The 13,080-nt window shown below is 38.2% G+C and overlaps 1 protein-coding gene across 2 annotated transcripts in view; it reads left to right on the top strand.

Moving 5' to 3' along the window:
* The window catches only part of REL (REL proto-oncogene, NF-kB subunit), a 49,072-nt gene extending 37,275 nt beyond the window's left edge, over positions 1-11,797 (top strand). For both annotated transcript variants that reach the window (XM_004005929.5, XM_027966801.3), the window contains one exon: positions 161-11,797. In XM_004005929.5, the coding sequence (XP_004005978.1) occupies positions 161-942 (782 nt within the window). In that variant the 3' untranslated portion in view covers positions 943-11,797. The remainder of the gene's footprint in view (positions 1-160) is intronic.
* The last annotated feature ends 1,283 nt before the right edge of the window (positions 11,798-13,080 follow it).

Genomic DNA, 13,080 nt, shown 5'->3' with positions numbered 1-13,080 from the left:
AATTCAGTTTTGGACTTATCTAATAATTATCTCCTATTTAACATTTTTATTTGAAGTGTTACATTGATTTCCTTGAAAATTTTTTTATGAGTGTTTACATAATTTTAATTTAGAATTTTGTTCATTTCAGTTTTTTAAAACTACATTTCCTTCCCCACAGAACCAAACTTGTTTTCTCATGGTGCAGTTTTGCCAGAAACTACCAGGCCTGTTTCAAGTCAAGCAGAATCCTACTATTCCTCCTCTGCGTCCATCTCAAGTACATTGTCACATCCTGCTTCAGCCATACTACCAATGGGTACTCAGTCTTCTTCAGGCTGGTCATCAATCGCCCACCCCACCTCACGCTCAGTCAATACAAATTCACTGAGTGGTTTTTCAACAGGGACACTTTCCTCTAATTCACAAGTTATCCCACCATTCCTGGAAATGAGTGATCTGAATGCTTCTAATGCTTGCATTTATAACAATGCTAATGACATAGGTAGAATGGAAGCATCATCTGTATCACCAGCTGACTTATATGGTATTTCTGATGCCAGCATGCTGCCTAACTGCCCTGTGAACATGATAACACCCAGTAATGACAGCATGAGGGAGACCGATAATCCCAGACTTGTGAGCATGAATCTTGAAAATCCTTCCTGTAATTCAGTGTTAGACCCAAGAGACTTGAGACAGCTCCATCAGATGTCTTCTTCCAGTATGTCAACAGTCACCAGCTCTAGTACTACTGCTTTTATTGCACAGTCAGAGGCATTTGAGGGATCTGACTTTAATTGTGCAGATAACAGTATGATAAATGAGGCAGGACCATCAAATGGTACTAATGCAAACAGTCATAGTTTTGGTCAAAATAGTCAGTATTCAGGTATTGGAGCTATGCAAAATGAACAATTGAGTGATTCATTTCCATTTGAATTTTTTCAAGTTAACTTGTAAGATATAAATGGTGATTTAAGAATTAAATCCTTTAAAGGTAACTATTTTGATGCTACCTTTATAAATGTAACATTTTATGTTTCCTTGACTGAGACTATACCATATTCATATACCCCTGGACCCTTGAACAACATAGGTTTGAACCTATGGTCCCCTTATATGCAGATTTTCTTTACTATGTCACAGTTGGGGCGTAGAGACCATCCCCATGGAAAAGAAATGCAAAAAAGCAAAATGGCTGTTTGGGGAGGCCTTACAAATAGCTGTGAAAAGAAGATAAGCAGGCAAAGGAGAAAAGGAAAGATAGAAGCATCTGAATGCAGAGTTCCAAAGAATAGCAAGAAGGTATAAGAAAGCCTTCCTCAGCGATCAATGCAAAGAAATAGAGGAAAACAACAGAATGGGAAAGACTAGAGATCACTTCAAGAAAATTAGAGATACCAAGGGAACATTTCATGCAAAGATGGGCTCGATAAAGGACAGAAATGGTATGGACCTAACAGAAGCAGAAGATATTAAGAAGAGGTGGCAAGAATACACAGAAGAACTGTATAGAAAGATCTTCATGACCCAGATAATCACGATGGTGTAATCACTCATCTAGAGCCAGACATCCTGGAATGTGAAGTCAAGTGGGCCTTAGAAAGCATCACTACGAACAAAGCTAGTGGAGGTGATGGCATTCCAGTTGAGCTGTTTCAAATCCTGAAAGATGATGCTGTGAAAGTGCTTCACTCAATATGCCAGCAAATTTGGACAACTCAGCAGTGGCCACAGGACTGGAAGAGGCCAGTTTTCATTCCAATCCCAAAGAAAGACAATGCCAAAGAATGATCAAACTACCACACAATTGCACTCATCTCACATGCTAGTAAAGTAATGCTCAAAATTCTCCAAGCCAGCCTTCAGCAATACGTGAACTGTGAACTTCCAGATGTTCAAGCTGGTTTTAGAAAAGGCAGAGGAACCAGAGATCAAATTGCAAACATCTGCTGGATCATGGAAAAAGCAAGAGAGTTCCAGAAAAATGTCTATTTCTGCTTTATTGACTATGCCAAAGCCTTTGACTGTGTGGATCACAATAAACTGTGGAAGATTCTGAAAGAAATGGGAATACCAGACCACCTGACCGGCCTCTTGAGAAACCTATATGCAGGTCAGGAAGCAGCAGTTAGAACTGGACATGGAACAACAGACTGGTTCCAAATAGGAAAAGGAGTACATCAAGGCTGTATATTGTCACCCTTCTTATTTAACTTATACATCATGAGAAACGCTGGGCTGGAAGAAGCACAAGCTGGAATCAAGATTGCTGGGAGAAATATCAATAACGTCAGATATGCAGATGACACCACCCTTATGGCAGAAAGTGAAAAAGAACTAAAAAGCCTCTTGATGAAAGTGAAAGAGAAGAGAGAAAATGTTGACTTAAAGCTCAACATTCAGAAATCGAAGATCATGGCATCTGGTCCCATCACTTCATGGGAAATAGATGGGGAAACAGTGGAAACAGTGTCAACTTTATTTTTTGGGCTTCAAAATCACTGCCAATGGTGATTGCAGCCATAAAATTAGAAGACGCTTACTCCTTGGAAGGAAAGTTCTGACCAACCTAGATAGCATATTCAAAAGCAGAGACATGACTTTGCTAACAAAGGTCTGTCTAGTCAAGGCTATGGTTTTTCCAGTGGTCATGTATGGATGTGAGAGTTGGACTGTGAGGAAAGCTGAGCGCCGAAGAATTGGTTCTTTTGAACTGTGGTGTTGGCGAAAACTCTTTGAGAGTCCCTTGGACTGCAAGGAGATCCAACTAGTCCATTCTGAAGGAGATCAACCCTGGGATTTCTTTGGAAGGAATGATGCTAAAGCTGAAACTCCAGTCCTTTGGCCACCTCATGCGAAGAGTTGACTCATTGGAAAAGACTCTGATGCTGGGATGTATTGGGAGCAGGAGGAGAAAGGGATGACAGAGGATGAGATGGCTGGATGGCATCACCGACTCGATGGACGTGAATCTGAGTGAATTCTGGGAGTTGGTGATGGACAGAGAGGCCTGGCGTGCTGCAATTCATGGGGTCGCAGAGAGTTGGACACAACTGAGCAACTGAACTGAACTGAATTCTTGGATGCAAAACCATGGAGACTGAGGACCAACTATGCAGTTTTTTTTTTTTAATTGGAATATAGTTGCTTTACAATGTTGTGTTACTCCAACTGTAGAGTTTTAACACAAATATTTCACTGTATGGTGTGTGAGTACCCCAACCCCCATGTTGTTCAAGGGTCAGCTGTACTTATAACTAGGTATGTAAGGAGTTCCTCTAACAGACAATCTTTGCTTGGGAGCTTCTTGTTTTGCTGAGACAGACTGTGTTGAAATACAACAAACGTTCAGTGCTTGAAGCTGTAACCAAAAGAGAGGGAGGAACTCATTTCCTAACTTCAGGAAGAGTTAGGAAAAGTCTAGTATTCATTTCCAGAAGGCTTTTGCTTCAAAAGTAGATAAATCCCACAGACTGAACTCCTGGGCTATGATGCATTGTGGAGTCCTACATGCAAAGGAAATTTACATAAACCAATGTATGATGAATCTGACATGTTAAATAATGAATAAAATCAAGTTTTCCATTAAAAAAAAAAAACAACTAACTTTGGGTTGTTTTGGGTATGTAGAAACAACCCATACATACTTTGGGTATGTAGAATACAAATTTGGAAACAGTCAGAAAGGAAATTCCAAAATAGAAATTTAAAAGAGCTTTACTGTTTCTTCTTTTGAAACATTTAATAATAACAGAATGTGGTGGGAATTCTATCCTGAGAGTCTGCCTCATTTCCTCAGGATAGACTGAGGGAGAACATTAGAGCAAGTCTTCAGTTTTTTCAGGTATGCTTTTTTATACTTCTTTTATAATGTATTAATGTATTCTTAGTTAAATGAATGAACTGATATTTGCTTTTAAGCAAATTTAAGGTAAAACCTGTAATGGCTATGTCATTGGAAAAATTAATTCCTTTATTTTGGGGGACCCCTAAAATAAACCCCAAGGTGACCCCTAAGGGGTTTTCTGAGGGTTTTTAGAGTTGCTAGATTTACATGTAACTCAAACTTCCTTTAAAATGCTAAGTTGAGGGACTTCCCTGGCTGTCCAGGGGTTGAAACTTCACCTTCCGATGCAGGGGGCGTGGGTTTGATCCCTGGTCGGGGAGCTAAGATCCCACATGCCTCGTGTGCCAAAAAACCAAAACAGAAAACAGAAACAATACTGTAACAAATTTAATACTCTTTACAAATGAATAAATAAAAATAAAAAATTAAAAAAAAATAAAAATGCTAAGTTGAGGAGAAGGCAGTAAGCTTTCAAGTAAGCTTTCAGGGTATGGGAGTTCTCTACATTTTGTGCAGTTTAGATCTATACCTTTAAAATTGCTTGACATTAGCTTTACAGTTGTGTTCAGTCGCTCAGTCGTGTCCAACTCTTTGTGACCCCATGGACTGCAGCACACCAGGCTTCCCTGTCCAATACCAACTTCCCTGTCCAACACCAACTGGGAAGTGATGGGACTAGATGCCATGATCTTAGTTTTCTGAATGTTGAGTGTTAAGCCATCTTTTTCACTCTCCTCTTTCACTTTAATCAAGAGGCTCTTTAGTTCCTTTTCACTTTCTGCCATAAGGGTGGTGTCCTCTGTATATCTGAGGTTATTGATACTTCTGCCAGCAGTCTTGATTCCAGCTTGTGCTTCATCCAGCCTAGCATTTCATTGATATACTCTGCATATAAGTTAAATAAGCAGAGTAACAATATGCAGCCTTGACGTACTCCTTTCCAATTTGGAACCAGTCTGTTGTTCTATGTCCAGTTCTCACTGTTGCTTCTTGACCTGCATACAGATTTCTCAAAAGGCAGGTCATGTGGTCTGGTATTCCCATCTCTTGAAGAATTTTCTACAGTTTGTGGTGATCCACACAGTCAAAGGCTTTGGCCTAGTCAATAAACCAGATGTAGATGTTTTTCTGGAACTCTGTTGCTTTTTTGATGATCCAGTGGATGTTGGCAATTTGATTTCTGGTTTCTTTGCCTTTTCTAAATCCAGCTTGAACATCTGGAAGTTCACGGTTTACGTACTGTTGAAGCCTGGCTTGGAGAATTTTGAGCATTACTTTGCTAGCATGTGAGATGAGGGCAATTGTGCAGTAGTTTTGAACATTCTTTGGCATTGCCTTTCTTTGGGATTGGAATGAAAACTGACCTTTTCCAGTCCTGGGGCCATTGCTAAGTTTTGCAAAATTACATCCATGTTTTAAGAGGAAGAAGTTACCTTGGACCTTTCCTCTTCTGTTTGTTTTGTGTCCCAACTCACTGTGATCTCATACAGTTTCATGCTGTCAACTCCCAATTTTTACCCCTAGCTTAGACCCACCCCTGAACTCCAGACTTGGAGAGAGAGAGAGAGAGTGCACGTGTGTGTGTATGTAGAACAGCTTGTGTAACATGTCTACATAAAATTCTAATTAAAGCTCAAACTCAACACACTCAGAGCTGAGTTCTTAATCTTCTCTCCCAAACTTGCTTGTCCTTCCTCAATAAATGGCAGTGCCATGTTTCTAGTTGCTCATATGCAAAACAGTGGAGTCATCTTTGCTTCTCTCTTCTTATCTCCCATATATCCAATCCCCCAACAAATCTGGTAGGCCCCACCTTTGAAATATATCCAAAGCTGACCACCTCTTTTGACCTCTGCTGTTAATATCCTGTTCCAGACCATATCTTCTCTTGCCTAGATTGAATTATCACTTCCCCAAACTCTCTTTACATCTTTGTGTTCCTCCAAGTCTATTCTCTGTTCAGTAGCCACAGTTGTTCTTTCTAAAACAAATGAAATCATATTCACTTGCTCAAAAGTATCCAGTGGCTCCCCATCTCACTCAGAGTAGAGACAAAAGTCCTTAAAATTAGCAGGCCCACACTCCCTTCCTCTCCTCACCTCATCCACTACCATTTTCCCCTTCTCATTCAACTCCAGGCTCTCTGGCTTCAGCACTCCTCTTCACCAAGTTCAGTTATAAGCAGCTAATGAAACTAAATGAGTAAATGGTGCTGAGTACTTTTTTTTTAAAGCCACAGTTTCATTGTCTTAGTTAAAACAGGATTATTAAGAGGTGATTTTTTTTTTTTAATTAGAAACTTTAATTATAACAATGGCTTCCCTGGTAGCTCAGTTGGTAAAGAATCTGCCTGCAATGCATGAGACCTGCGTACAATCCCTGGGTTGGGAAGATCCCCTGGAGAAGGGAACGGCTGCCCACTCCAGTATTCTGGCCTGGAGAATTCTGTGGATTGTATAGTCCATGGGGTCACAAGGAGTTGGCCACGACTGAGTGCCTTTCACTTTCACTTAAGTATAACAACTGGAATTAAGTGTATTTTCTATGAATAAAAATGAATTTTGACCAAAACACCCAAGTACACTCCTGCCTCAGGCCCTTCGGGCTTGGTATTCCCTCTGCCCTTAATGTTTTTCTCAGCTGTATATGTAGCTCACACCTTGCATCCTTCAGCCTCACTCAGCTGTTACTTGATCAAGGCCTTCCTTGACTATATATACATTGGTACTCCATGTCTCCCCTCCTTTAAATTTGTAACACTTATCATGATCTGACTCGTTTGTTTGTTTATATTTGTTTTCCTATACTAGAATATAAGCTTCGTGAGGGCAAAGTTTTGTTTTTGTTGAATCCTGCATTTGCAGAACTGTGTCTGCTTCATATTAAACACTTAGTAAGTATTGAGCATTCAAAGTATTACTAATAGAACTTTGGTTTTTGAAAGAAAGAATAGCTTTAATTATTAAATGTTTATGATTTTTATAGTTCATGTGACGTTTCAGTCTGTTTCATGTGACATTCAGTTTATTATATCAGAATCATGTATATCAGAATCAATCATTCAGGTTGATGAGTAATAACTCCTTTGCTTTCAAAACTATTTGAAAGCAAAGTAATTCCAGTGACAAAATGACTATAGAATTTGGACAGTAATCTTAATTGTGATGCTAAGTAATTTATTAAAGACCTAGTTTATTTTACAACTAGACCCTACCACAATTGTTGAGCATATTCCTAGCTAGAAACAATGTCTTTTCACTTATATAGGGGCTTCCCTGGTAGCTCAGCTGGTAAAGAATCTGCCTGCAATGCAGGAGACCCTGGTTTGATTCCTGGGTTAGGAATATCCCCTGGAGAAGTGCATAGCAACCCACTCCAGTATTCTTGCCTGGAGAATCCCCATGGACAGAGGAGCCTCGTGGGCTACAGTCCATGGGGTCGCAAAAAAGTAGGACACAGCTGAATGACTGAGCATAGCATAATATCCAACCAAACCAAAAATTAACTGGAATGATTAAAAACTAGTCAATTTTGTCAAAATGAGGAATGTGCGGATGTCATAAAAATTAAAATTCTGAGTTGAGTGATACCAGGAAATGAGAAGGGAGAGCAAGATAAGACTGTGGGTCAGTAGAGTTTGAGAAGCAATAAAGATTAACTCATTAATATTTCTGAGTTATGATTTCAGAATGACATATTTTTATTATACAACTGTAAAAATCATAAGCATATAATATACTTTAGTAGAACGTACCAGAAAAAAATCTGAAGGCATAATTTCTTTCTTGTTCAAAATATGAACCCGGGATATCTCCAGATAGTAGCTTATAGATGATGAACTCTTTTTAAAATACAGAATCCTATAATTTTGTATTAACTTGCACTTATCAGCTTAAACACTGTTAGGATAGCTAAATGGATATTTTAACTGAAACAACCAACTTGTTCTGCAGGGTTTTTCCTGTCTAAGTGGAAGTAAGGTCCTGCTATGTTTGTATTCAGAGTATTTCCAAAGGTTTTTTTATTTTTCAGGTGCTATTTATTGATCATAAATTTTATTTTATAATTAAAAACCGGCAGCTTCTTTTCTCTAAATGTGGTTATACTTTCATCTGTTTTTCTATCACCCCACTTTCAGTTTTGAGGAAAAAAGGACCTCTTGCTTTGTAAGCTCTTTTTATATAGCAGATCCCTCCTTTTCTCTCCCATCTTGTTTCTGTATCCTCATGTAACATTTAGTGCTTTTCTTGCATAAACACAGTAAATGTTTTCTCTCGCCTAAAAGAGCAAGAATAAACACTTTTCCCACTGCTGTCATGCTCCCTCCCTTCACGTCCAGCACTGTTCAGCTGTATGAAGTGCGTTCAGCCTGTTTACTCACTTCCCAGTCATTCTTTAGCCTGTCAGGCTTTCTCTTTGCTCCTCCTATTTTCTTAGGATATTCTGGGAAGTAACCAGACACCCTCCCTTGTCAAATCTAGTGTCTTCTTACCAGCCCTCACTCTGCTCTATTCATAACCTGTCCTCTTGACCACTCCCTCCTAGGGTACTCCTCTCTGAGGTTGACTTTTGTTCCAGGTTCTCGATCCCAGTGCTCGGTTGTTGCTATCTTTTCCCCTGGTTAAGTTCAAGAGTGCCCAGAAGAAAGCTTCAGCTTTCTCTCAAGAACTGGCTGTTCCTGTCATATTCTCTACTTTCGTTAATGGCATTACCATGTACCCTGCCACTGAAGATATTTAATAGAAACCTCGGAATCATATTTTATTGTTTTTTGTCCTCACACTGAAAGAGTTATCACGTCTTTTTGGATTTGCCTTCTAAAAAACTCTCTTGCATTTGTCCCTGCTTCACTCCTGCTTCTTTCTTAGTTTAGGCCTTCATTCTTCTTCCCTCACAAGAATCTTTTCCATATTGCTCCAGTTAAAAAAAAAATCCCCATACTTCCAATCCAGTATTCTGTAGTTAGCATTCCTTGAAAAACAAACAAAAACCTCTCTCAGGTCACCAGGCCTCCATGCCTTTGACAGGGTATTCACTCTTACTCTGCTCTTCACAGCCATAGCAAATGGCCTTCGAGAGCTGTGTGGTTTATGTCCTGCCTCCCTAGCCGAGGCACAGCTTTGCACATGTCCCCACTGCAGACCTCCTCACACTGAGTTATACACTGACATAGTTTATCTCATTCACCTTTGGGACAATCACTTAGCACTCCATCACTTAGCACAATCCCTAGTTGGTGCTAAATAAATGGTAATATTAAGAGAGGGAAAGAATGAAACTGACATAGATGTGATTATAAAAAATGTGGACAAGTATATGATTTTTAAAGAGAAAGGTATTTAGTCTGGTAGGGAAAGCAGTGCATACCAGGTTTGTGAAATACTTTACCCTCTACCTCCTATAGTGTCGAGAGTATTAGGTAGAAATTTTACAGTTCTTAGGATAACTGTCTCGTATCTCTGGGCTTACTCCTCTCTATGTGGCAGGTTTAATCTCATCTTTGGTGCACTCCCTCAGCACATTCCCCTTGCACAGAAACTCCAGTATTAATGTAACCAATCACATTTTTGAATATCTAATGTGCAAAGCACCATGTTAGGGGCTAGAAATGACATAGAGGTGAATGAAACAACAGACTTGCTCTCAAAGATGTCAGTCTTTTTCTTTTGAGGGATAACGTACAGTAAAGTGCATAAAGTAGGCTAATTTCAAATTTATAGCTTGGTGAATTTTGACATATGTAAATAATCATTTCTATATCCCCAGAAGTTTCCTTCCTGCCACTTGCCAGGAAAGAACCTGAAAACCACTATCTGATTTCTGTCATCAGAACCTACTCTCTAATTGGTGTTCAGCACTGGTAGCTGGGCTTCCCTACTCAAAGCCTTAGTGGACAACAAACAGCTGGGTTATTTCTAACCTAATGCTTCAGAAAAACGAACTATGCTGTCCATGTTAAGAGAGACTTAGAATTGGTGATCCAGGGTGCCTAGTAGTCCCAAATAATTTCTTCTACCATAAATTGATTTATTGAGGGATTTTAAAAAATTACTGTGTGGTGGTAAAGAACAGAAATGGAAAGAGTAATTTTCAGTCAGGACATCTGGGTTTGAGTCTTCAGCTCTGCCACTTAGAAGTTATATACTATTTTGCAGATGGCACTTCCTATGGGCCTATGTCTTCAGATATAAAACACATGGTTCCCAGCTTACTTACCTCACAAGGTGTGTTGTATTAAGTAAAATAATGCATAAGAAGCACTGTAAACTGTATAGTACAAATCAAATATCGTTAGTAAACCAACATATGCATATATCCTATGGCCCTGATAATCTTGGAGATCCAATCCAGACATTTCTTCCAATTCACAGAGTGACAAATCACTGTGGGTTAGATTCTTTAGTAAGAACCCTGAGATGACTTTCTCTTTAGAATGGCTAGCTATTGCCAAGGCCAGGTCTGCAGGACTTGCATTTGGCCGTATCCTTTCAAGAACATTTCCTGTTGTATACTGAAGATAAGGTCAATTAATGACTTCTAGTTCTCAAATTCTAACTCTTAATTTCTTTGCCAAAATTGACTACAGATTGCGAGTATTATGACTATATTCCTAAAAAGGAGTCTCATCATAGTTAATGAAGTGGCCAGTGAAAGATTTCTGATCTGTTTTGCTTCTGGAGTATATGCTTTTTGCATTGCATGTAACAGAAAATTTCATGCTTTTTACATTATAAGCCCAGATGTGGGCAGCGAATCAGAGATAAATATATGAGTTGTTTTGTCCAGTTTTATGCCTTTGTCTAAGATTCAGTCAAATTAATATTTTAACTAATACATCTTAGCAGAGTTTAAAGTACAAACTTAACATCAATGAGTAATGTCAAATCTCAATAGTAATCATGTCCCCACTACCTTCACTAATAAAACACAGGTACAAAACAATTATTTCTTCTAAATATTTTTTCTATTCTAAATGTCTATAGTTTTGAAAAAAACAACATACTAGTAATTATATATTTAAAAGGAGTAGCATTTATACTCTTTATTCTTACATGTCTTATTTCTACAACTTCAGTTTACTATTGGACTTCAGAAATTTAAAGAATAAATAATCATTAAACACCTATATGTTATCAGTAATAAACAGTAATTAGTGCAAAATGTTGGTGCTTCAGTAAATCAAGTTCTCAGGAATACGGGCAGATCAATAAAATACAAATTTTTGTTAAAGGTAGCAAACATTCATCTTATTTTCTTAAACTTTAATCAAACATTATAGCTTTGCATAAAATGTAGTGAAAAATAAGTTGGAGTGTTTGAGGATCTATTTCTGAAATTTAGTCTCGGGAGACTTCATTGGTGACACACTTGATTTTATTGGGTAATTAGATAAAAATACTGGTCACTGATCCCTGGATTGGGACGATCCCCTGCAGGAGATGGCAACCCACGCCAGTATTCATTCCCAGAGAATTCCTTGGACAGAGTAGTACAGTCCATGGGGTGGCAAAGAGCCAGACACAACTGAGCACATGGTGCAGACTTCAGACAGCTTTAAGATGAGACAGAAAGGAAAACACCAAGTTTTTGGGTAATGGGCATTCTTAAATGCATGGTACAAACCAGATGAATCCTTTTCTAGATGATTTCCATTTTTAAAAAGTGTACTTAAAAATACTGTTAACTATGATGACTCTCGATCCCCACAGAATCACTGTTCTATTTTTTTAACTGTTTAAATATTTGTATATGCTTCTTAATGACTAATGAATTTGGAAGCACTGAAAAAATGATTTTTAAAAGTTCTCAGTGTTTAATTATTTAATGTTGAGACTTAAAAGATGAACTCATTTTTAAAATGTCAAAATGTCTTTTGTACAGAATATTTTATTACCTTTGTAATATCTTGTATACAATGATTTTTTTCTTGATAATATAATAAATGGAAAAAATTCTAAAGCCGTACAGAAATTTGCTATCTGACTTTTAAAACATTTGAGATTGTCTTATATTTATAGCATACGCCTTACAGAAGAAGGCAGTTTTGGTTGCTTAGAAACAGTAGACATTTTTATGGAATGCTATAGCTGAATATATTTGCATATGTAACTGTCCTTTAAAATGATAATTCTGTATAGTACCAAAATACCTTTTTAAAAGATTTTCATTTTCTGCCTTCCTAACTTACTTGCTCCCTGTGTCTCTCCCTTCTTGAACAATTCATAACAAAAATCATTTGCTTATTCTGCACAAGATAAGAGTTACATCTGCCACAGGGAGAAAAGGTGCTGGCCTAGTGTGGGATTACAGTGTGGAGCCTAGGAACATTTGAGGGTAGGAGGGAGGGGAATCTCAGTGATCTTGAATAAGGATGTGGCAATAGATTGGTTATTTATTAAGGGGAATGATCTATTAAGTAAAATGTTAAGGCTAATAGGGGCCAGATTTCTGTCAGAAAGGAACTGCAAATACGGAAAGGGAGAAAACTAGAAGAAGGTTGGAATTGGAAGTACTGGTATAAGCTCGTGCTATGTGTAGGTAAATATATAGGTGTATGTGTACACATGCATGCCATGAGAGGGCTTGGGAGCAGCAATGCCACAGTAGCAATGGGCACACCTAGTGCCTAGATCTTTTTTCCATCATTTTCCATGAAAAGGAACCAGTTCTTCATAGAGAAATGGCCATTTCAGGGCTGCAGATGAAATACAAGATAAGCCTGAAATGTCTTTATATTAGAAAGTAAGAACATGCTTTAGGAATGACGGGGATATGTCAGAAGGACAAAGGAGCCAGCTGGAAGGGGTATCCAGTGGCCAAGTCAACCTTTAGAAATAAAAATAAATGTCAGTAACAAATTATAAACCATCAAATAAAATAGGAAGCCATGAATCCCCAAGAAGGATGTGGATTCAGTGTAATGCCAACCAGTAAATATAAAATGAATGGTGGAATTAGAAAATCATTTGACAATCGTTGTGATTGGTTCAGGTGAAAGTCTTCAATAAATGCTAAAACTAGTGAATGAAAAATTTGATGGTCTCCCTACAAGATACTTATTAAAGGGGGAAAAAAGGGTTAACTTAAAATTGGAGGGGCTTGGCAGACATCACCTTCATTAACTGATCAAAGCCCAGTCACCAGTAACTGCAGGTATCAAATCATGTGACATCTGAGAAGATGTAAGACGGTAATCTCCCATTTGTGGGTATTCTTGCTAGAAAGGTGCAAGCTAAACCTAATTATAA

The sequence above is a fragment of the Ovis aries genome, chromosome 3 (assembly GCF_016772045.2).
Source record: "Ovis aries strain OAR_USU_Benz2616 breed Rambouillet chromosome 3, ARS-UI_Ramb_v3.0, whole genome shotgun sequence".
NCBI classification, from domain to species: domain Eukaryota; kingdom Metazoa; phylum Chordata; class Mammalia; order Artiodactyla; family Bovidae; genus Ovis; species Ovis aries.
Note: the sequence above shows the minus strand (reverse complement) of the source record. Positions and strands in the feature narration are given on the sequence as shown.